Raw genomic sequence first — 25,714 nt, 5'->3', positions numbered from 1 at the left:
TCAAACCTCTGACCTTTCAAAGCGATTTTGAGGAGTGGGAAGAGAAAGAAATCTGGAGGATTCAGATCCAAATTTCTTGCAATGCATTGCTACAGAGGATGAGAGCTGGTGTGTGAGGTACGACCCTGAAACGAAATGCCAAAGCATGGAATGGCGTTCTCCTGCATCACCCCGTCGGAAGAAGGCCAAGACAGAAAAATTGTTGTTCCCTCCGGCAGGAATTCCTTGTGGATCATGCCATCACTGTCAAAGAAAGTGATAATCATCGTCTTGATGCGTGATTTTTACGCCTTGACCTTCTTCTGACGGGCTGATGCAGGAGAACGCCATTCCATGCTTTGGCGTTTCGTTTCAGGGTCGTACCTCACATACCAGATCTCATCCTCTGTAGCAATGCATTGCAAGAAATTTGGATCTGAATCCTCCAGATTTCTTTCTCTTCCCACACCTCAAAATCGCTTTGAAAGGTCAGAGGTTTGAGGATATTCCGGACATCCAACGGAACGTGACGAGGGTCTTGAACACCATCCCGAAAGAAGACTTTTCTAAAAGTTTCCAGGACATGTACAGCCGTTCTCAACGGTGCATAGCCATGGGAGGGGACTACTTCGAAGGACAGTAAGGTAGGTTTCATTAAGAATTCGTATACTTTCGATATTCAGGATCATTCACCGAACTTTATTGTCAGAGGTTGTATATTTTTTGGCGTGTATGTGCGAGTGTGCATTGCATATTTGTGTGTGTGTTTTATCTGGAATTTGATTCTGCTAGAATGCCTGTACCACATGGATCTGATGTTCCTGTACCAAACCCTCCGAAGAACTTTGAGATACTGCAATCTGAATCAAGATCTATGCCAGCAGTCATCTGGGCACACACACAATGAACACCCCAACCTTTCACACAAAATAAACTCAATGATTTGGTCAGAGATATTCACCTCCCAAAGGATGCTGCAGAACTTCTGGCCTCAAGGCTGAAAGAGAAGCCTACTTGCTCCAGGAACATATGTAACAGTTTAAAGACATGTAAGACAAAAATAACTAGAACAGTATTTTCCTCATGACGGCTCATTAGCATCATGGATTCAAGGAAGAGAAGTTTGAAAGGTGTGTTGCTACATAATGGTAACATTCTAGCACCAGTTCCAGTAGCTCATCCTTGTCCATCTGATCTGAAGGAGACATATGACAATCTTGAGTGGCTACTAGAAAAAGTCAAGTATAACGAAATTGGAAAATGGAAGGGCTGTACCAGGGATGCTGGAATACATAAATGATGGCTGACTATTGTTTGTTGCCGAAACGTGATGATCCTGTTACAGTACACAAAGCTTTTCATCCAAGCGACAACGGTTCTATTGACAGATCATGTACATGACTATTAGTGGTTCTCGTGCTTCTTTTTCTTTGGACTTCATATGTTACAACAGGCAATGTGGCAGGTGCTTAAAAATTTCATGGGCTAATCTATACCTGAACTAAAGACACAATACATGCAATGTGTATTTTATTGCTGTGTAGTACATTATGTTGGTTGTATGGTTCACATGTATTACAGAATTTCAAGTTCAAGCATGTACAAATTACGTGTCATTTTTAAGAAACCTGACGTGATAGAGCAAAACGGCAGTCTTTTCTGTAATCCATACATCTTGAAGATGCAAAAAAGGTCTCAACCACTTTTTTTTTTTTTTTACCCGTGAAATTTGATGAGCAGCACCTCTTGAATTACCACGAACAGAATGTAGAGATTTTAAAACATTTATATTAAGCACATGATGATAACTTTGCCTGTGACCATTTTTAGTCTATTAATAAAACAATTGCATTATAAATTATAAAACCAAAGTTTCTTCCTACCATGTTCAAGCAACATTTTCTAATGAACTCTTACACCAAATTTGCCACTCTTCCAAGTGGACTATTTCTCTCTTCAAGAGTTGATAGTGGTCTGTTGTCTGATCTTTCAACTATGATTATAGTCATCGGAAAATACCAAAATTCCAAAATACCATTATAGTAGCATGCAAGTTTCTTTGAATGTTTAAATGTTCTGGATATTTAGATCAAAATTTAGCTTATTCAATTCTGCGATAATCATGGAAACCATTTTTTGAGCATGCCTTCTATTTCTTATCGTGGTGGGAACAAAAAAAGGGACTGTTTCTTTAGTTTTGAAAATTCTATAAATAAAAAACAGGTGGTCCAATAGTGATTAAATTTTTAATACTGTGCAGACAGAAGGGTTGTAAACACACTGCTCAATTTTCAGATTTTTAAAATTGTTCAAAAAACCGTTCTTATCAATTTTGTGAAACAACTTTTTCTTAGTATTCGGTAGTCCTAGATGTACAATATTGGTCTTTTTCTGAAGCTCTTTGCATCTGTTTTCAAAATTAATCATCACCGTCAATTGATATTGTGAAACTGTGAGTCAGAACGTGCATTGTTGCCATGTTTACACAATCTTTAATCCGTTGAATAAAACTGTTTCACTTATGCTAGAAAAAATATTAAAGGAAATGCTTCCGTCTAATGCAGGCCATATTCAGGCCCTAAAGCCTATGTCACCTCCACTTTTGTACACTTTAGTCAACATTCATGTTTATCATACATTATTTTGCTGAATTTAGGTCAATACGTGGGCAGCTACTGGATGGGTCAACAGAAAAGAGAGCCTAAATGAGGAGTGCCTTACAGCCAGGGTTTACGGGTTGAATGGTTTCTGTCCCTCATCTTAACCCATCATGACATCATCCAAAAACTGATATAACTGCTATATACTGTAATTTTCATTCCCTTTGATCTATTTTGATGCCCAAAAGAGAATGCTTTTTTTTTAACTTTCATTATTGGGAGGTAAAATGTATGAATTTTCGCCTCCATTAAGACTCCTATCATTTAAATAACAAAACTGATTTGATACCGCTATTTCCATTTACTTTTTTTGTTATTTTTCCTGCATCATGTGTATGATTAAATCTTAATAATAAACATTCAGTTATAAATTTTTGCACTGTTGCTAGCCAAATTTTAAAATCTGCAGCGATATGGTAGAATCAGACACATATTAGAATGTATTGCATACTTACTTACGCTGTTACCAGTACAGCCTTCCTTTGGAAGGCCATTCCTGTACAAGAATTAATCAGTTTTAATTCAATCTTAAAATTAAATGTTTTAAGGTCACATTTCAAAATATGTAACTTTAATTTAGTTGAGTTCATGGCTTTCTTAGCATGTATATGCTGGCTCCTGAATTATTTTTAGTTTTGTCTACCTCTGCTACAACAGTCCTCTTGCTAAATTTTTTTTGGTACATTGTGGCAAGGTTCAAAAGTACATGTGTGAAAAGTTCCCGTCCAGAGAATCTTACACACGTGAAAGGCTCCCGTCAGCTAAAGATTAATGGTGCTAGAGAACAATAACGAGGGCCCCAAAGAGTGCATTTATCTAAATATGGTCATTTTTCATGTGCGACTAAAACACGAGATGTGAAATTACACATTGTAATGTTAATTTTTCATGTTTCTGAAAGGTGAGAGGTGCATTTTCCTACCCGGTTTTGTCACAAAATAATGCGAAATGAAATTCAAAATGCGAAAGAGACTAAAACACAAAATTCAAAATTAAGTGTTTATTTACAGACGTGACACTTTCTGAAGTCAGAATTATCCTGCGAGTTATGCAATTCATAGAAAATTAATTATTTTCTGCTGTAAATATTTGAGAAGCAAAAATGGATATCTTTATACAGGAATAAACTTAATATTCTGGCAATGACACAAATGTGCTATTAGATGATATATGTGTATATTGTGCAGTGAGTGCACTTTCTAAATCAAATTTATTCACAATTTTAAAACCAAAATGTAATTTTATATACTGCTTTTGATCTAATTTATTCACCGCTATAACATCAAAATTTTATTTTATTTACCGCTTTTTAACCCAAAATTGACTTCTTATGTACCAAAATTTTGCTTTTTTATTTACCAAAAATATGTACCTCTACTGATGCTAATTTCCCAATGTAAAAAAAATTCATGCATAATTCGTGAAAATTCTTGTTGGTAGATTCTCTGAAGTAAGAGGATAATTAATCACAAGAATGCCTCAGATTTACATTGGATTGGTAGAATGTTGGTAATTGGTATAAATAATTTTTATGATGGTTTTTGATGGATAGTGGCAACAATTCCACATCAGTCAATCTGCAAAATTTTGCTCAAAGTTTCAAACTATTTATGGAAACAACTGTTCACTAAAATTATAGAAATTTCTACCAATAAAACAATATGGATATACCAGCACATACCAATTGTGTGCCAATTAATCTGACCAATCACTACAGCAAAGTCAAACAAATACCGTGGAACCTCAATTTTACGTTTTTCAGGGGACCAAGTTGAAAAACTATAAAATGCAGGAAAATCTAAAATGGAGGAAAATTTTAGATTTTGCTATGTTGAGACCAACAGGGTTGAATGTATAATGTAGGAAAATGTAAAATCTGGGAACGTAAAATCGGGGTTCCACTGTATGTAGATGTAAAAGACACAAAACATTAACACTTACCTGATTTTTATCCGTGCACAAAGCAAACAGTTTCTGGACTGCATAGTTTTTCCTCGGATGCAGAGACATTTTAAGTAGATGACCCTTGAAGACAGAGATGTAGATTTTTTCATACACTTCTGGCGATCCTGCAGCCAATATAGTGCAAAAAAGGTAATATGTATCGTCAGTATGAAATACACGATCAATCAGGGCACAGTCATCCAATATTTTGTTGCCAAGTTCATCTGCAAGCGTCTGATCGGTTTTCTTCAATACCAACAACACAACCTGAAGGAATCTCGATGGAAGCGTAGAAAATGGAAGATCTGAAAATATATGAAAAGTAATAATGAAGAAAATGTGTTGTTTTGGCAAAAAAACACGTTCTAACTAAGTAATTCAGATATCACCATACATAAATGTCTTCTACGTGAATAAAATTGCACACCCCTGCAAAGTAAGGGGAGGTTTTCTGATTACTTTGCACATAATCATTTTTCCACCTCATTCTTACATGCTTAAGTGAGTAGATTACATTTTTCAGGATTACTGGTCTTAACATTATGAATACACTCATACGTGCTTATGGTGTTATGTATTACAAGTCTCTCTAAATGAAAACGTTAAAAATCCATAAAAAATTGTAGGGTTAATTGTATTTTACAATGACAATTTTACACGAGGTGTCAACTGTTATTTACAAAATGACCTCAAGGCTGCAACACTAATCAAGTGAGCTTCAAAATGCATTTTTTGTTGTTTTAAAGATGGCGCCTCCTATACACACTTCCATCAGTGAAGTGGTTTCTTGCACTCTGTCAGCCTAAACATAAATGTTGAAAATACTGCATATATAGATCAGCAAAAGGACTGTGCTAACATGCAGCAAACTTGTGCAACCCTACATACAGAAATCTACTAGATAAACAAAACCCCCAAGTTACGGTTTTCATTTGAATCTCACTTATATTTACAAGTTTTGAGTAGGTTAGGATTATTAGGTTTAATTGCACTGTATTTCATCTCCTCCATGTGCATACAATGCACAAGGTTAATTCAATATATAACCAGAAATATGTTGTAACAAATATGTATTACAAGCACCAAAAGAACTAGAGTACTATGTTTCAACATATTCTTCTCCTAGTTCAATGCACCTACGCCAGTGCTCGGTAAGGGCACTGATTCCACTCATGCCCCGCTGACTGGACTTCATCATCATTCTGGAACCTCAATCTACTTAGTTCATCTTCAGTGGGCCAAAGGTGTAGAAATCAGAAGGTGCAAGATCCAGCGAATATGGAAGGTGAAGTACTCAAACTTTAGGTCCTCGATGGTTGGCAGTGTCGCCTCTGCAGAATGGCTGGTTTCAGTTTTTAGCACAAAAAGTTGGGAGTAGGTGGTACTGTTTACATTATGACCTCTGGGCATGTAATGTTCAAGAATTTTCTCCTTGTGGTCCAAAAACAAAGTTAACATGACCTTTCCAGAGCTCCGTTGAGCACGCACCTCCTTCGATCTGGGAGACAAAGGATGTCGCCATTCTATTGCTATCCTCTTACGTTCTGGTTCATAGAAATGAACTCAACTATCATCTCCAGTGACAATACAATGAAGAAATGCCTCACGGTCAGCTTCATAATGGCGCAAAAGCTCCCTGCAAACATCAACACGTCTCCCTTCATTTCCGGTGTCATACGTTTCGGAAACCAACTCGCGCACACTTTCCTTAAACTCAGTATGTAATGACTGATATGGTGGGCTGTTCCATCTGGGAAGCAATTTCTCTGCCAGTTCTCCCGTATCCAGTCCTCCACTTGAGCAATGTTGCTTTCCGTGACTGCAGTGACAGAGTGACCTGGACGCGGAGAATCTTCAACACTGGTTTTGCCCTGTTTGACCTCAGCCCACTCGTACACTTGTGATAAGACTCATACACTTGCCACTGCACTGAACTGTCACGCAGCGATTAATTTCTATCGGTTTCACACCTTCACTCAACAAAAATCTCACACTTCGCTGCTCCAGCTTGGAGCCGCCATTTACAGATGCCTTCACAAAATAACAAACACACAACAATCACGGTCGTATTTTAGATTTTTTATACTACTTTTCTGGTTATTTATTGAATGCACCTTGTATTTCATATGAAACGAACACTTCAGACATTATCAACTTACGACTAATGTCACTTGTACAACCTACATGCAACGTAATTCCTAAATTTTACAAATTACTATCTCTGAACTCCAAACTTTCTTCCACAATAATCTCCATTATTTCAAACTCATTGCTTGTACTCTTGTACACCTTGTAAAAAATTAATTACTCAATAAGAACTAGGAACATTTAAAATTAAGACTTCTTCACACTTAAAGTGATCTTATACCTGGGAAAAAATTACAAGCATCTTCCTCTAAAGCCTGTGTAAGTTTACATGGCTTTTTATTTATGTCTTGTTTTACATGGCGAAGTTCACGCTGTATAAACATCCTGAAAAATCATACTGTGCACTATGCCGACAGGTTGCACAGCCAAAATACATTGGAAATTCCTACACAATCAGGTTTAGTAGCAACAAAGTCACACAGCATATATACTCTTGAAAGCAAGAATTTAAAATATTTTTCATTGTACACAAATATAAATGGCTTTGATACTAACTTTTCAACAGTTTTTTTTTCTTCAAAACTAGAGTTGATGGGAATTTAAAGAATAATTTCAATTTTAGAAACAGTAAAGGTAAAGTGCACCGTGCATATAGCACAGTGACATGAAGGCACATTTAGACAATGTGGGGGTAGGGTCCCACACATTCTCGATCTCTGCCATTTTGGAGGTGATATGATCAGCACCATGCTCTGACAGCTTTTACGCCCTCAGGTACCGATTGATTTGAGGCTGGGCAAACCCCAGAGCTGCTTTATGCAGGGACAAGGCTGGAAAAATTTCGAGTTTAGATCATACCCCAGGTCCCCCGCAAGGAAGTCGGGTGCTCTACTGACTAGACCCCTGAGGCTCTACATTAGAAGCAGTTCAAGCAGTAATCAAAATGGAGGAAAATGCATGGGATGGTATGTCCCCCTCCCCCTGCTAGTAAAAATTACACAAGGCTGTCCACTGCTGTTATGTAAAAAGATACAATCAACCCTCACCAAGCTCCAGCAAACGTCCCCTCATTAAAAATTGCAATTTTGGGTGTACATTTCAAGAAAGAATAGTAGCACTGAGAGTGTATTTGACATATGTTAAATCATGTAGTAGTATTTTCTAATTTGCCTTGCTCGATGTGCATGTTTGAATGTCAAATTCAAACTGTTTGAAATTGAAAAGGAAAATATGACATTCTAATTACTACACAAACCTGGAAACTTTGGCGAAGACATTAGCGTCTCTGCATACTCTTGCACCAGTGCCTTGCATTTTGAAGACACTTTCTTAGCAGAGCTTTGCTGTGAAGTTAAATTCTCCATTTCCTTCGACAGTTTAAAATGTTTTTCCACCATCTCCAATGTCTCGCCAACCAAACACACTAACAATGTCCGAATGACATGGTTTGCATACGAGTCCTCCACAAATTCCAGTAAATTATTTAACATAAATTTGCCTACTTTGAGCAGCCACTTTTTGTAGCTCTTTCGCCGAAACTCAGCACAATCTTCCACTATCTGAAAGAGAAATACACATTATCATCAGAGAAATCATTTTCAAAGCATGTAACACGTTCACTAGTGGAGGAAAACAACACTAAAAATTTAAAATTTGATAAGTACAAGAAACATATTTGTATTTTTATTATTTGGCATCTCATTTCAGTCACTTTTGGCTAATTGCGACAGTGAGGATCAGTGGTGATATGATGTAACAGAAGAAGGGACACTTACAAAGAGCACTCTTGCCTAGTCCAGGGTTAGAACCTGGGAGCTCTAGCACTGTAGCATGCTATGTGCTAACCACTCTGCAATGGAGATCAGCTAAAAAGTTAATGTTTTTATTTAACTGTTTGTTTCCCAACAGATGAATCAAAAAAATAATGCAACGAAATTAATATGCTCTTTAAATTATCTGAATATAATTATGTACTGTATTACCTATGGGAAGAATCTGAGAAAAAGGTGTTGTGATCAGGCATATTGGAGTAACATTCCAATAAGATGACAATTTGATGTAACTAATATGTATAAAATTTAATGAATGATAAAAAATGATACCCTTTATTCAATACACTAGAAATATATACAACCAATAAAACTTTATACATATCGAAATCTGATTAATACCTATGGAACATTTTGCAGTTACAGTGGAAACAGTTTCAACTCATTAATTTTATGCAATATTATACACTAGTTTCTAAAATCCTATTTTTTTATATGTAATAATTGTTGATTTATCAGTTGCAATTCTGGCTGTGCATTTTGTAAATGTTAAACAACGTTGACTTCTAGCAACCTTTAACTCATGTGTGGTACCATGGACCAAACAGTGTGCCGTGTAGCATAGGGTCCAATTGGACCCCATTAATTCATATGTAGACAGTGGTCAATGAACCAAAACAACATAAAATTGTTGCAAAAATTGCAATAAGTGTGAAGAAAATTGAATGCTGTATTTCAAAATATAAATTTATTTAGCATGCCAATGAGCAGCTTTCAAGTTTGGTAAGAGAAATAAGAAAAATATTACATTTTAAAATTGTGAAGATTTGTATTAAAGTGAATAAAATCATGTTTACTCTTGGTAGTAATAGTATTACATGAAATTTCTTTCAACTTTCAGGAATCTAAAGACAAAAATGTAGGTTCACAATGTTCATCTGCCTGATTCAAAACCTATTACGAGGGAAATAGAAGTTTAGGAAAAAGTCTACTCAATCATTTTGCAAACTCTTTCGTCTGAACACTTTTCAGCAAGAAACAAAACAAACTATGAACAATAAACAAAAACACACATAATTACACAAGTGGTACCATGGGGTCCAATTCCTACCAAATACAGACTGATAAATGTTCAATATTTTCAATGCACAGTTATCAGAAAATATTAAAAGATAAAATACAGAAATGGATAACACAGAAACTTGAGTTGTTTTGAAGACTTGTAGTTTGTATTTAAACCTGGGGTCCGGTCCATGGTACCACCTTAAGAAAAAATGTCCTCAATCATGAAAATTTGTTGCTACTAATGTAAAAATAATTAGCCTTGGTTCTTACACACAACAAATTAAAATATACAAGAAAAGAAACTTTTTTTTTTAAAAAGAAAACAGTTTAAATCCAACCCTAATATAAATGATTCAATTAAACTTAAGGTTGACCCTTCTCCCTCACTGCTAATAACCAATACAGTCAAGAATAATCTGAAACAGTGTGAATGTAACTAATTACATATTTACCTTTGCTTTCTCTGATACAGCTTCCAAGAGTTTCTGCAACACATGGCTTGCGAATCTGTCACAAGCTAAGGTTCTTAAATCTCCTCCAAACTCCTCCATAAGGTGATTCAAAACCTCGGCACCAGCATACTGCACAAGCCTTTCCATTACCCGAGATCCTAATTGGTTGCATGAAATGTCTCTTTCCTTTCCTTTGAGTTCCTTGAACACATTGTTTATTACAACATCTGAAAATTAATGCACATATTTAGAATACTCTTTTGTATCTACACTATTTCCAACAGTTACATTTCAACAAACTCCTAAGTTCTCTTATAAAGTAAATAACCGACAAAATGATTGTATCCATTATTTGTACGTACTTGAGTACACTCATTTATCCAAATCATTGTCATCAGACACATTTTTTAGTAAATTTTAAAAAAACACAAAAATGCTTATTCAGCTCTATAATCAATAGGGCTCGGAAGTTGAAGACCTAAAAATATAAAAAAAGGATGTATAAATGTGATCCAAATTAATTAATAACTTCAGTTTTAATCACATATGTAATGAATATGCGCGGCACCTCCTTATCTGACTTAAGATCTTTGCAGGGGCATGCTGCTGTCTGGTCGTATACAGAATTGCCACTTATAGCACGACCTTCCAGACAAGTTACGGTTAAAGGACCTTGTACCGTACATGCTTCAGAGGATGAACTGATGATGATTCAAATTGAGAATGGGCAGTAAAAATGTAGTCAAAAGAAGGTGAAGTTGCAAAAAAAAAAAAAAAAGCCGCTAAGACCTAAAACAAGGCTAAAACAAGGACCAATAGCCAAAAAATGCAAAAAAAAAGGACAAATAAAACCCATCTTTTTCTGGCCTACAGTAACCCAAAATTAACATATATTATGTTGGGAGTTGTGTTCGGACACTAGGGAAAAAAAAAAGATTTTTCCTCAACTTCCGTGCCCTAATAATCGATATTTAACAGTGCACGCAAGTGATGAGACTAGTTATATGAGGGAAGGTCAATATATAAGTCGCAAAATGAAATATCTTCGAATTGCTGCAATGTGAAATTGTTTTATGAATATTAGTCATTGCAAGACAACGCTCGTCCACATAGTGCCAATACCACAGTGGCTAACATATGGTCCCTAAGTTGGGTATGACTGGAACATCCAACCTACAGTCTGAATTTGGCACCATCCGACTTTTATCTGTTCAGCCCACTGAAGAATCACCTGTGTGGTCACTGGTTCCATGGTATGGAGGAGGTCCATCGGGAGGTTATCAGCTGGCTACGACACCAACAACAAACCTTTTTCGCTGCTGGTTTTTGAGGGACTCGTGAAATGCTGGGACAAGTGCCTAAATGTTCATGGAGATTACATTGAAAAATAAACCACATTTCATCAGGTAACTATTTCAACTTTTCTTTCTATTTCATTTTGTGACTTACATATTGACTTACCCTCGTAACATTCTACAGAAGGGACTAAACTGCAATCATTAAAGCAAACACTAAAATTCCAGAAAATTCCTTTCCTTCTTGACAAAGAAGCCCAGTAATAAAAATCAAGAGACAGCACAGGATGTAAGGTTGTTCTTGAGGATAGGGTGATGGTTCTAGTAAATATAGTAACAGCTGGGCTGAAAAGTTCGTAGGCTAACATAGTAAAAAATATTTTTTTGACAAAATTCGATTTTATTATTCAATATAGTTGCCTTCGAGGGCGATACAACAATTATAGCGGTCATACAATTTTTTGATGCCATTTTTATAGTACGATTTCTCTTTAGCCTCAAAATAGGCCTCAGTTTCGGCGATTACCTCTTCATCAGTGCTAAATTTCTTTCCAGCGAGCATTCTTTTAAGGTCTGCAAACAGGAAAAAGTCACTGGGGGCCAGATCTGGAGAATATGGTGGATGGGGAAGCAATTCGTAGTCTACTTCATATAATTTTGCCATTGTTTTCATTGATTTGTGACACGGTGCATTGTCTTGATGAAACAGCACTTTTTTCTTCTTCAAATGGGGCCGTTTTTTCGTGATTTCATCCTTTAAACGCTCCAACAACGCTATGTAATAATCTCAGCTATCTCGATCAACTTCACTTTACGATCATTTAAAATTATTTTGTGGACTTTTTTGACGTTTTCGTCGGTAACAGCCTCTTTGGGGCGTCCACTGCGTGCATTGTCTTCGATGCTCATTTCGCCTCGTTTAAATTTAGCAAACCACTTCTCAACGGTTGATTTTCCTGGTGCAGAGTCCGAATAATGTTTATCAAGCCAAGCCTTGGCTTCAACAGTATTTTTTTTCGCCAAAAAGCAATGCTTTATTAACACACAAAATTCTGTTTTTATCAATTTTTTCACAATAACAAAAGCTGCTTCACTCACAATGCTATATCTCACGAACTAATTATCCGGCAGCTGCGAAATTTATACACGTATCTTTTGAAGGTTAGTACTAAGTAAAAATCACATGGATTTAATTCTAGTAACGCCATCTATAAGTCAGCCTATGAACTTTTCAGCCCAACTGTTATGCCTTTCAATAAGTTACTAACGATGGTAATTTACTCCTAAATGTGTATGTACTGTAACTCTGTAAACATTAATGAAACAGGTTCAAAAATTTCAATACAAGTTACTACATTTACTACAAAGAACACAAGTTTGATAATTTACAGAGCAATTGAGTTAGTCAAAATAGGTACCCTTGATTCTCTGTACTCTTACTAGACATTGAAAATGTTTGCATGTGTATGAATGTTTTCTGTAATTTATAGTTTGTGGACATTTGTTCAAGTAAAGTACATGTTACCTTAGCCTGAAGTAGCACAACCCGAAGGGTTCACATAAGTGAATATAGCACCAGACACGAGAAATTAAAGATTTTGTTCAATACATGATTTCGTAGTCAGGTTAGGTGGGTCAGGTTTAGTTTCCATAGAATTTTAATAATAACCCTAAATGCTTTTGTGGTTAGGTTAGGAAGGTCAAGTTTAGTTCTCTTAGCATTAAAATAATATCCCTAAATGCTCTCATAGTTAGGTTAGGTGGTAGTCAGTGCAATGCGTTAAGCATGCGATATGGGGTGTCTTGCGCAAGGTACCTCTAACATCTTATTTTACCCACAAATTTAACATTTTCGAAATGAAAAGTGGGACAAAGTTCCGATTTTTTCATGCTACCTGCGGCTCATTTTCAGACCATGACCTCCCCAACTTTCTTCCTCCACAATGTCTTGTCTTGGGCTGCTCTTCTCCAGTTTCTAATATGAAGGATGGAGTCTGTGTTCTCCCACCTAATCCTTGGCCTTTCTACAGGTCTTCTTCCTCCCATATTTCCTTCTAGCATCTTCCTTGGGATACGGTGCTCATCCATTCTAGCTACATGGCTACCCCAGTTTAATCTTTTTTATTCTTATGTATATGGAGCGACGTACTTCCTTATAAGATTTCGGTAAAACTGTCAAAGCCGGGAATCGGATTTCTTCAAATTTACAGGAGAAAGAACTTACGGAATTGAGTTTCTGTGGAATTTCGGAAGGTCATATAAGTGCTTTCTCGCATTTTTCAATGTATTTGGCCACTAATCCATGTATTTTTCTATAATAATGTCTGCCCGATGAACGAAAGCTGTTGCTTGCATTTCGATCCATGTACTTGAACCGGATGTTACGAGCATCTGATGACATAATCCCCGTTAAGTATTTCCAAACACACGGTTTTTTCACTATATTGCCAAACCTAAAGCAAAATAACCTAACCTTACCATGATGGCACGTGGGGCTATCGTCAATGGTTCTTGGAGCTATTCGTGGATGGTTATATGATCCAGAATGGTTTTTGGGGCTATGCGTGAATGGTTTTTGGAGCTATTCGTGGATGGTCATACTATCCCGAATGGTTTTTGGAGCAATGTGTGAATGGTTTTTGGGGCTATGCAGGAATGGTTTTCAGGGGTATGCGGGAATTTTTCTGTGAAGAAGGTTGAAACACTGCTTTGCCGTTTGAAACACAACACTAGTCAAGATTTGCCCGCCATTTTGCATGTTCAGGAAGTGAGAAAAGAATGAACAATAATTACTCGATATGTCGACAATTGTTCGGTGAACAATGTATATAATTAGTGTTTTTATCTTGTTTTCCATTTTTGTATATAATGTGTATGTGGGAGTTTTTCATGTGTGAAGTGTGTGGGAGTAAGAAACTGCGGAACCTCCCGCATTCTTGATTACGGGAACTTACACCCACAAGTAAATTCGGGAACGTCCCGAGAGTTGAGCCAGGCGCTTAGCTTGGGCGTTGCCACAAGAAAATAAGAGTCGTCATCAGAGAGTCGTCGTGAAAGGAACCGTGTCACACGCGCGCGGTTACAAGTGCGCTGTTACAAGTGCGCTGTAGAGGCATTCTACAGCCGAATAGACAGTCCTTCGTGTATATTGTTTAGTTATTGTATAGTCCTTCGTATATGTGTAATATAATGTATGTATATATCGTCTTTGTGCATCTGTTACTTAACCAGACACCGTGCGGGAACCGACGCATTTAGGATAATTCGGGCCAGGGTGGTGGAGTTCAGCCAGTTAGCCAATGTAGTGCGGGGCTTTCTGGAAACTGACACTCATCAAATGGTCCTCCGGGCCGGATGCGTCGCAATTGTAGTATTCGTGCCGTATTCCGGTAGTTCGTCGGGAAATCAACGAGCCAGAAGAAGAGTCAACGTGCCACACCCTCGGTCCGCCATATGCGTTTAGCGTCTCTTGTACGACGAGTCAACATCGAGCAGTTACAGGCATCAAAGACAGTCCTCAAGCGGGAAGTTACTCGGATTGAAAACAAGTCAGCTTCAACAACGCTGGAAAGTGCAACAATTCAAGTCTACATAGACAAGGTCCTTCAACTAAGTGCAGACTGTAGTGCATTACTTGTGAATCTCGCTAAACAGTGCGAAGAAACAATGTTCTCCGAGTACTACGATGAACTGAGTGCGGTGCAAGACAGATTAGAGTTCTTGTTGGGCTCCCTGTACCAAAAACAGAAGGAAGCCGTTTCTCCCGTTGTCGCGGTCGCGGTGAACAGTGATGCGAAAAGTGATGTTCGGTTACCAAAACTAATATTACCAGAATTCAGTGGTGACATTCATCAATGGTTGTCATTTCGGGACTTATTCGTGGCATCGGTTCATGACAACAAATACCTCAGTGGCGCTCAGAAGTTGCAGTACTTGAATTCGGCATTAAAGGGTGAACCGTCATTATTAATCCAGTCCATCGCAATAACAGATGCAAACTACGAGGAGGCGTGGAATCTGCTAGTTTCGCGGTACCAAAACAAGAGAGAGATTGTGAACAGCACAATTAATCGCTTGGTTAATCAACCTTGTGTGCAATCACGCTCGGCTACAGGGTTACGCAAGCTCATTGACGTCACTTCTGAGTGTGTGCGTGTGCTGAAGGTTTTGGACATCCCTGTAGAGGTTTGGGATGCAATATTAGTCTTTCACACCACCGACAAGTTGGATGCTGAATCTAGGCAACAGTGGGAACTTTCACTAAAGAATGCAGAAGTGCCTAAGTTCGAGGACCTGACTACGTTCCTAGATGTGCGTGCCAGAGCTCTTGCAGCATCTACGGTGACCTCTAGCCTCCCAATGTCCAGCAAACCCCCTCCCAGGGCCACTGATCGTCAAGTGAAAATGAATGTGAATTCGTATCACACAGGTGCTGAAACTGTGTGTCTTAAATGCCACGGACACCACAGGTTGCATACTTGTCAGAAGTATCAACAAATGTCGGTGCAAGAACGGTACTATTTTGTGAAAACTCATGATCTGTGCTACAACTGTTTAAAATCGAATTGTAACGTCGGAAAGTGTACTTCGGGCACGTGTATGGTGTGCTTTAGAAAGCACCACACATCCCTTCACACAACAACGTTCGGCATTTTCGTGCACTCTTAGATACGGGCTCCGAGTGTACATTTGTCACGGAAGACTGTAGTCAGCAATTAGACCTTCGAAAGAAACACATCAGTGTTGCCATATCCGGTATTTCAGCAACCGGTATCGGTACTTCTCGTTCCATGGTGGACCTACAGTTTAGGTCAAAGACGGGCAACGAAACGTACACCACCAATGCCATCGTTGTGAAGAAGATTACAAATAATTTGCCCAAGCAACAATTCACTTTTGATCAACAGTGGACACACCTACATAACCTTGATCTTGCCGACCTGTCCTTCAACAAACCAGGGAAAATAGACATTTTATTTGGTGCGGATATTGTTCCCTTACTTTTAAGACCTGAGAAAGTCGCAGGTCCAGTAGGTACACCAACGGCCATAAGTACTTCACTCGGGTGGATTCTTATGGGCAGAATTAACGTTCCGCGCAATAAACGCGCAGTGTCATCACATCATGCGTCATGTAGTGATCTGGACGCTACCCTACAGCGTTTCTGGGAAATAGAGACTGTGCCATCGGTAAAACTGTACAACGAAGAAGAAAACTTTTGTGAACAACATTTTCGAAACACACACGAACGTGACATCGATGGTCGTTATGTTGTGAGATTACCCTTCCGAGAACAAAGCGGTGTTCTGGGAGCTTCACGTCCCCTAGCGGTGCAGCGTCTCAAACAAGTGGAGAAACAACTCGTCAAGAATCCACAATGTCAAGAAAAGTATGCTGAGTGTATGCAGGAATACCTAGACCTGGGTCACATGAGCGTCATTCCGAATTCAGAATTACCTGTGTCCCAAGAAAGCAGTTGCTACCTCCCACACCATAGTGTCATCAAAAGGGACAGTTCCACAACGGCTTTACGGATCGTGTACGACGCCAGTGCGAAGACGACGACAGGAGTTTCCCTCAACGATAAGTTGCTTGTAGGACCTAAGATACAAGACGACATAATGCCTTTGTTGCTACGTTTTCGTACGTATCAAATAGCCCTTACTTCGGACGTTGTCAAAACATTTCGACAGGTGAAATTACACCCAGATGATGCAGAATATCATCGCATTGTGTGGAGGAAGTCACCGAAAGAAGAGATACGAGACTTCAGATTAGAGAGACTGACGTTTGGTACGGCTAGTGCTCCTTTCTTAGCCACCAGGTGTTTACAACAGCTGGCCCGCGACGAAGAGGCAGACTTTCCTGAAGCAGCGGCGATTACATTGAGAGACTTCTTTGTAGACAATCTAGTGACTGGCAGTGATACAGTAAAACAAGCTATCGCGTTACAAAAACAAATAAGTGAACTTCTACAAAGAGGTGGTTTCGAATTGCGGAAATGGTGCTCGAATAATTCAGAAGTATTGAATGAAATCCCTGTACATTTGCGAGAAACGAACTTTGCATTGGATGTGAGCATAAATGAACATATAAAGGCACTCGGGATCGAATGGCATCCAGCGAGTGACGAATTCGCGGTATCAGTGACACAACCCGCAATTCGTGAGCAATTGACCAAGCGCATTTTGTTATCAGACATCGCGAAAATATTTGACCCCCTCGGGTGGATATCTCCAGTAACTGTCAAAGCAAAGATCTTTATGCAAACACTTTGGCAAGTTAAACTTGATTGGGACGATGTACTTCCACCAGAACTAGAAATTGCATGGCAAAGTTATCGGGCGGAGTTGCATACGTTGCAGGATATTAAGGTGCCTAGGCGCATCGTGTCTTCAAAACGGGTAACGTGCGAACTGATAGGCTTTTGTGACAGTTCCGAGCGGGCCTATGCGGCCACTGCCTATTTACGTTCTACATACAGCGATGGCAGTGTTGAAGTGCATCTTGTAGCAAGCAAAACGAGAGTCGCGCCTCTGAAGAAAGTGACTCTCCCGAGACTCGAACTCTGTGCTGCAGTGTTACTCATACGTTTGCTGCAGACAATAAAGGAAGCTCTTCATTTGAACATTACAGAGATCCGTGCATTTACTGACTCTGCAATAGTTTTGTGTTGGATAAACTCTTCACCTTCTAATTGGCGTACATTTATTGCCAACAGAGTTGCTAAAATACAGGACGTTCTCCCTGCAGAGAATTGGTTCCACGTGTGCAGTGAAGAGAATCCAGCTGATTTGGCGACAAGAGGAATTTCTCCCTCAACCCTGCTCGAACGTGATATTTGGTTCTTCGGTCCACAGTGGTTACGTAATCAGTCCTTCAATCCTACACCCACGGTCAATGCAGCAGCAACAGCTGAGGTTGAGAGAGAGAGAAAAAAGGGTCTTCTCGTGTTACAGTCTTCGGTCGAGGTGGAGGAGTTATTAGTAAACAAGTATTCAAACTTATCAAAGCTCTAACAAGTAGCGGCTTGGTGCTTCAGATTTATGCATAACACCAAGCAAGGTACTAATGAACGTCAGTTTGGACCCCTCTCAGCACGGGAACTTAATCGAACTTAATCACACGTTGCTTGTGTTAGTGAAACAAGCACAAATTACAGCATTCCCTACAGAAATGAAGCATTTGAAGGAAGGGAATCCTTTGCCTTCGAACAACCCATTACTCAATTTGACTCCTTTCCTGGACCAAGAGGGAATTCTGAGAGTAGGTGGACGTTTACACAATGCACAAATGACAATTGATACGAAACATCCCATTCTGTTACCTCGTGAACATAAACTTACAGAGCTCATCGTGAAACATGAACATTTGAAACATTTGCATGCGGGACCACAATTGCTTCTCGCTGTCCTACAGCAACGTTTTTGGATTATACGAGGGAGGGACTTAATTCGAAAAATTGTGTTTAAGTGCAAAGAATGTTTTAAGGAAAAACAGTTGACAGCAACTCAACTCATGGGTAGTTTACCAGCCCCTCGCGTCAATCCAGGCCGAGTATTTGCAAATACAGGTGTAGATTACTGCGGCCCATTTTCAATAAAGAGTTGCCAACTCAGGTCTTCAAAAATCACCAAAGGATACGTCGCTCTTTTCGTGTGTCTTGCAACCAAAGCAATTCACTTGGAAGCGGTAAATGATGCATCAACGCCTACATTCATTGCCGCATTTAGTAGGTTTGTGGCCAGGCATGGTAAACCTAACCAGATCTTCAGCGATTGCGGAACGAACTTCGTAGGGGCAAACAGAGAATTAAAAAAGCTACTTCAATTCATGCGACAAAAAGAGCACGTCCAATCGGTGTCAGATGTTACGGCCTCGCAAGGCATACAATGGAATTTCAATCCACCGGGAGCAGCTCATTGGGGTGGTGTATGGGAAATTTCAGTGAAGGCAGTGAAATATCACTTGAAAAGAGTTATGGGCTCAACATTACTCACTTATGAGCAATTCATCACGTTATTGACACAAATAGAGGCGTGTCTTAACTCGAGGCCATTAACGGAGTTGAGTAGTGATCCAAATGACCTAACGGCACTCACGCCAGGACACTTCTTATCCGGTGATTCGTTACTGGATGTACCACAAGCAGACTTTACGACATCCACGTCGAATTTTTTGTCTAAGTGGCAATTGATCCAAAAAATGACGCAACATTTTTGGAAACGGTGGGCAACAGAGTACTTGTCCAGACTCCAGCAGCGGCCCAAGTGGATGGAGAAGAAGGAAAATCTACAGATAGGAGATCTGGTGTTGTTGAAAGAACCTACCTCTCCACAGCAATGGAAGCTAGGAAGAGTAGTGAAAGTTCATCCAGGACCAGACAAGTTAGTACGATCAGTGACAGTGCGAACAGCTGATGGGCAATACAAACGTCCAATTGTGAAACTTGCTCCTCTCCCCTATTCTAAGGAGACATAAGTGTACTACATTGAAATTATTGATTGTGGTTGAAATTAATATTTCAACGGGGGGGAGTGTGTTCGGTGAACAATGTATATAATTAGTGTTTTTATCTTGTTTTCCATTTTTGTATATAATGTGTATGTGGCAGTTATTCATGTGTGAAGTGTGTGGGAGTAAGAAACTGCGGAACCTCCCGCATTCTTGATTACGGGAACTTACACCCACAAGTAAATTCGGGAACGTCCCGAGAGTTGAGCCAGGCGCTTAGCTTGGGCGTTGCCACAAGAAAATAAGAGTCGTCATCAGAGAGTCGTCGTGAAAGGAACCGTGTCACACGCGCGCGGTTACAAGTGCGCTGTAGAGACATTCTACAGCCGAATAGACAGTCCTTCGTATATATTGTTTAGTTATTGTATAGTCCTTCGTATATGTGTAATATAATGTATGTATATATCGTCTTTGTGCGGCTGTTACTTAACCAGACACCGTGCGGGAACCGACGCATTTAGGATAATTCGGGCCAGGGTGGAGTTCAGCCAGTTAGCCAATGTAGTGCGGGGCTTTCTGGAAACTGACACTCATCAACAATAGATACTAATTTCGTTAAAAAAAAGCGAAAGAATAAGTAAGTACGAATGTCAACAATTACAGAATAAATGAGTTACAGCCGATTCCCGGCTTTGACAGTTTTACCTAAGATTTCATCATGCTACTTATGCAATGTTTATATGGTTCGATTTCGATTTACTTACGCCAGATTTTGTTCAATACATGCTTCGGTAGTTGGGTTTGGCAGGTCAGGTGTACTTTGCTTAGAATTTTCATAATAATCCTGTCAGGTTATGCAGGTCAGGCTTAGTTCTCTTAACATTAAAATAAGATCCCTGAATATTTATCGCAATAAAACAAAAGGACTTGGTCCCCTTTTCTTTTATTTCATTTTAAAGAATTGAGGGGTCAAGTGAGAGAGAGAGAGAGCTATGCCACTTTGACAAGAAATGGAAATAAATTGAGTTTTCTGAAGCATTGTGTTGAGTCATAATTTGTATAACAAAGGATAATTTTTTTTTCTGAACATATGGTTAGGTAAAGTATTCAAAAGGAAAAATATGAATTTCAATATAAATACCATTTACTATGAACATGTATGGTATATTGTTGTATTATACCCATGTGAAAAAATCAATCTAGTATATCAAATGAACAAGGCTTAAATACTTTTGCCTGAGTGTAAATCATGTTCACAGGGTTACATATGATCTATATAAAGACAGCTTCATATGTATTCTGGAGGATCTTCACTGTCCATTGTTTCTGTGGATTTTAGTTTTTGGTAAACACCATGAAGAACTGGAGGAATATAAGGCATTATTGCCATGAGATCTTTTATCTTCAGGGCTGATATTAAATCTAGCACCGGTTACTGCAACATAACCTCTGCCACTCCTATTGCAGACACCATCAGTAAGTGGCATAGCTCCTTCTCTCACTCAAAATGCTGATGAGGATGTATCTGCTGCAGATCAAGCGGGATCTATGCCACATGGTTGTAGTTCACATGATAGATGACAGATGGTAGGAGAAGACTGAAAATGGCAAAAAATAAAATTTTGAAGATTTGTGGCATAGCTCCCTCTCTCACTAGACCCCTCAATTGTGTTATTTTTACGGCTTCAGATGAGAATACATGTATAAAACATAAGGTACCAGTTTCATAGATCGGAGACACATTAAAATTGCATATTTTGTGTTTTGCATGGTTCGTATTTACCAATTGTGTATTGCGGAACCTAGTTCAAGGTGCAATTATGCTTTTCACACGAAAACAAAAGCAATTTTTCAGTCTGAGTATTTTTTTATTCCTTTCTTCGCTTCCAGAACATACAATATGGCGGGTACTAGTCTGATATTCCCTGGACAGATTTCTTCATTTTTACAGAAGAAACTACTTATGGTAATAAGTTCCTGTAGTATTGTCTAACATCTGGAAGATGTTTTGTGTGATGTGGGAATGTTTCATAGCAGAAATTCATGTTCTTTGTTGAAAATTAATTCTCCGACAGACAATAGCGTTTGGCACGTACACCTTTGTACATCATCACACATCGTGATTGTGTTTTGTTCATGTCCATTGGGTATCCAGTGTTTCGAACTGTCTGTGTTTGCAACGAAAGTTAGAAATATGACGTGTCGTGGATGCGTGGTGAAATTCGTACCAGGTGTGGAAGATCCAGTGGATTTTTTAATTTAATTGAACACGGGATCGTGAAGAAAGGGAAGGAATATCGAAAATGTGGCAGTGAATGTAAGATACTCGTTAGAAGGAATGGACTGTGGGTATATGCCTAATATAACGTGTCGTGGATACATGATGAAATTCAGGTAAGTTTTCCGTATCCTGGAAACGGATTTCTTCAAATTTAAAAGTTTGGGGCTCATTTGAGGGCAGGTGACTCCAGCCAATTTCTAACATGCCTGTAACAGGGACTCTCTAGAGAAAGCCGGGTAGCCGGAGCATAGCAGAGCGGTGGCGGTGCCGCAGTAGAGGTAGGTCAATTACCCCAGGGCGGAGCCCGGAATCGGTGGGAAATTTGGACTCAAAAATCTGAAACGAAAATAATGGTAAATGTCTGTTATATCAGAGACACATTTCTAACGCATATTTTCAGTTTCAAATGGTTCGTACTTACCAATTGTGTATTGCGGAACATATTTCAAGGTGCCATTATGCTTTTTACACAAAAATAACTTCGATTTTTTACATTACGAGTAATTCTTTTGGGTCCTTTCTTCCGTTGCGGAACATAGAATATTTCGCGCAGAGCTGTGGATCATCACACGTCGTGCTTATGTTTTGTCGATTTGGAGTGGGCATGCAGTGTTGCAACCTTCTTAACCGAAAAATACCTACTTTCGTGTTTATTATGTCATCACAAACCCTTGACGGATAGCTCCAAAAACCATTCCCGATAGCCCCAAAAACCATTCACGAATAGCCCCAAAAACCATTCACGTTAGCCCCACGAACCATTTCCGGCAAGGTTAGGTTAGGTTGGGTTAGGTCAGGTTAGGTAAGCATAGTTAAAAAAAAAATAAAAATAAAGAAATCCTGATAAAAAAAAGGCACGTTTGGAAACACATCTTCCTCTCGCGAGACCACGTGACTTTCGACACTCGCGCCATCTGCAGGTTCATAATGGAAACAACGGCATAATGTTGTCGATTCGCACAAAAGGCCCACGGTACTAGTTTACTATCCTTCGGACAGATTTCTACAGAAGAAACTACTTACCGTAATAAGTTCCTGTAGTATTGTCTAACATCTGGAAGATGTTTTGTGTGGTATGGTAACATTATCGTATGGGTAAAACGGATTCCTTCAAATTTACAGGAGAAAGTACTTACGGAAAACATTTTCTTGAGCGTTTTGGAAGTTCCTGAATGTAGATTTGATCCATTTTAATGTGAATGCGTTTTGTTTTCTGCGAAAATCTCTGTCCGACATGCTGTTTCTGCTCCCGCCATTTGCTTTTTGCATGAGAGTGCAATGTTCCGTGTGTTAAGACGATGCAACCCCGTAGCCAGTGTTTCAGCCTCGCCGTGTTTTCACTAGAACCACCTGTCGAGTTCGGAACAAGCCATTTTTCCCGAATGGGTGTCACTTATCGCACAACATTGTAGCAACATTGTGTTTGGACGTCACAGGAGAGAGCTGTTTCTACAATTTTTCTTTGTATTTATGCTAATGGAACCTAACCTAACAGGCCTAACCTAACCACGTAGGCATTCCTCGTCTGAAGTCAATATTCAAGGTTGCAAGATTGTTGTGCGTAAAGGAAGAGAATTAACGAATTACGAAAGAAAGAGGGTTCCGACCCGAATGGGTGTCACTTATCGCACAACACTGTAGCAACATTGTGTTCTGACGTCACAGGAAAGATCTTTTTCATGTTAGGCAATACAAGCTAACGCGTCTCTTAGCGAAAATAATAATTTTTCTTTGTATCTATGCTAATGGAACCTAACCCAACAGGCCTAACCTAACCACGTAGGCATTCCTCGTCTGACGTCAATATTCAAGGTTGCAAGATGGTTGTGCGTAAAGGAAGAGCATTAACAAATTTCGAAAGAAAGATGGCTCCTACCCGAATGGGTGTCACTTATCGCACAACACTCTAGCAACATTGTGTTCTGACGTCACAGGAGAAACCTTTTTCATGTTAGGCAATACAAATGTAACGCGTCTCTTAGCGAAAATATTATTTTTTCTTCGTATATATGCTAATGGAACCTAACCTAACATGCCTAACCTAACCACGTAGGCATTCCTCGTCTGACGTCAATATTCAAGGTTGCAAGAGTGTTGTGCGTAAAGGAAGAGCATTAACGAATTGCGAAAGAAAGATGGTTCCGAATTGCGTAAAGATGGTTCCGAATTGCTGTGTACGGACAATGAACGTGGTAAATCGCAAGGTTATTTTACAAGTTCTACACGTAAATGCGACGTACTAGCATAATTTCAAATAGGAGCACGAAAGTAGATATTTTCCGGTGAACGAGGTTGCACCACTGCATAAATCGACAAAACACTCTCAGAACGCCCCCTAAACCTGTATGCTATGACGGCCATAATGTGTTACAGATTCGAAACAACAAGTAACAGTAAGTACTCGTAAATAGAGAAAATAAACATTATCTTAGTTAGAAATGTTCCGCAACACGTTAGCAATGTAAAGAAGTCCGAAATATATGATTCGTAGGTGTTTCACCCATACGATAATAGTACCAGGTTAGGTTAGGTAGGGTCACAATAGTTAAAAATTGGTTTCGAAAAAATATGCGTAGCCCCACACACCATTCTCGCATAGCCCCACGAACCATTGACACATAGCCCCACAAACCATTTGCGGAAACGTACGTTCTTCAGTTACAAAAACACTTTTTTAAAAAAAAAAAATTGATAAAAAAAACGTGAATACACGTTAAAAAATGATCCGCGAAGCAGATAGGTATGTAGAAATGTCAAAAATTGATGAAACTCAGAAGTTATAGGTGTCCGAAGGATAGTAAACATTTACCCAAATGTCAAAAATTGACAAAACAAAGAAGTTATGGGTTACCAGCAACCAAGTACAAACACGTGTTAGACCTTTACCGTACCGTTTTCTTCTGATGCAAATTCGTCAGTAGACATTCGTTCTAAAACATGAGCTAAGTACTGATATGTGCTTCCATCTATCTCATAACCTCGGTCAAATTCCTTCTCTTTGCAGAACGGCTTAAATCTCTTTCGATTTTTCACAAATTTGCGTTCTTTCCAGGAAGCCATGATTTGTACAGATTCATAAACATACTACCACAGATTAACTACCACACCACAGAGTTCACAAAATAAATACAGCATCTTCTTCTGTTTGTTTGTTTGGCCTTTAGCCTTGTTTTGGCGAACTTCTGGCCAGTTTATTTTTTTTTATGGGCCTGGCCAAAGCATAAAGCAAACTATTGTAGGTGGAAGCACCCCTGTTGTGTTCCCACGCTTTTCATCGGCAATGGGGCTGTTCATTGGGTGCGTTCCGAACGTCTTAACGAAACGAACGAATGTAACTGGCCTCGTGAACCTGGTGAAACCATGTATTTTACAGACGTATGGGACGCTCTAGACGCTCAGTGTTTTGTTTATAGAAATTTTCCGCATGTGCAGTTTGAAGCCATCATGCACGCGCCTTGTCTGCGAGTAGCAGACGATTTCCACCACAGATTAGCTCACCGAACAATCCAGCCTCCTGGCCCGTGTGTTTGGTGAATCTCGTACTTTCACCTATGCTTTCACGAAACGCACGGAATGGGACTTTTGGGACAGCGAACATCACGAAACGCACGGAAGCCCTTGTGGGACAGCCAGTTACCATAACTCTTTAAACTCGTTCGACTTTCGGAACGGCTCTCTGCCAAACTGTTCCGAAAATTACATTCTCCTGAACGTAAGAATTAATATG

The 25,714-nt window shown here is 39.2% G+C and overlaps 1 protein-coding gene across 1 annotated transcript in view; it reads right to left on the bottom strand.

The window, feature by feature from the left end:
• The window catches only part of LOC145980024 (nucleolar protein 9), a 77,505-nt gene extending 52,433 nt beyond the window's left edge, over positions 1-25,072 (bottom strand). Inside the window, exons 1-4 of the mRNA XM_083112995.1 lie at positions 24,879-25,072; positions 9,958-10,184; positions 7,927-8,230; positions 4,581-4,888 (exon numbers count right to left, since the gene is read on the bottom strand). Of these exons, the coding sequence (XP_082969121.1) occupies positions 4,581-4,888; positions 7,927-8,230; positions 9,958-10,184; positions 24,879-25,047 (1,008 nt within the window). The 5' untranslated portion in view covers positions 25,048-25,072. The remainder of the gene's footprint in view (positions 1-4,580; positions 4,889-7,926; positions 8,231-9,957; positions 10,185-24,878) is intronic.
• Between the last annotated feature and the right edge of the window lie 642 nt (positions 25,073-25,714).

Source organism: Lepisma saccharinum, chromosome 27 (assembly GCF_977018435.1).
Source record: "Lepisma saccharinum chromosome 27, izLepSacc3.1, whole genome shotgun sequence".
In the NCBI taxonomy this organism is placed as follows: Eukaryota; Metazoa; Arthropoda; class Insecta; order Zygentoma; family Lepismatidae; genus Lepisma; species Lepisma saccharinum.
Note: the sequence above shows the minus strand (reverse complement) of the source record. Positions and strands in the feature narration are given on the sequence as shown.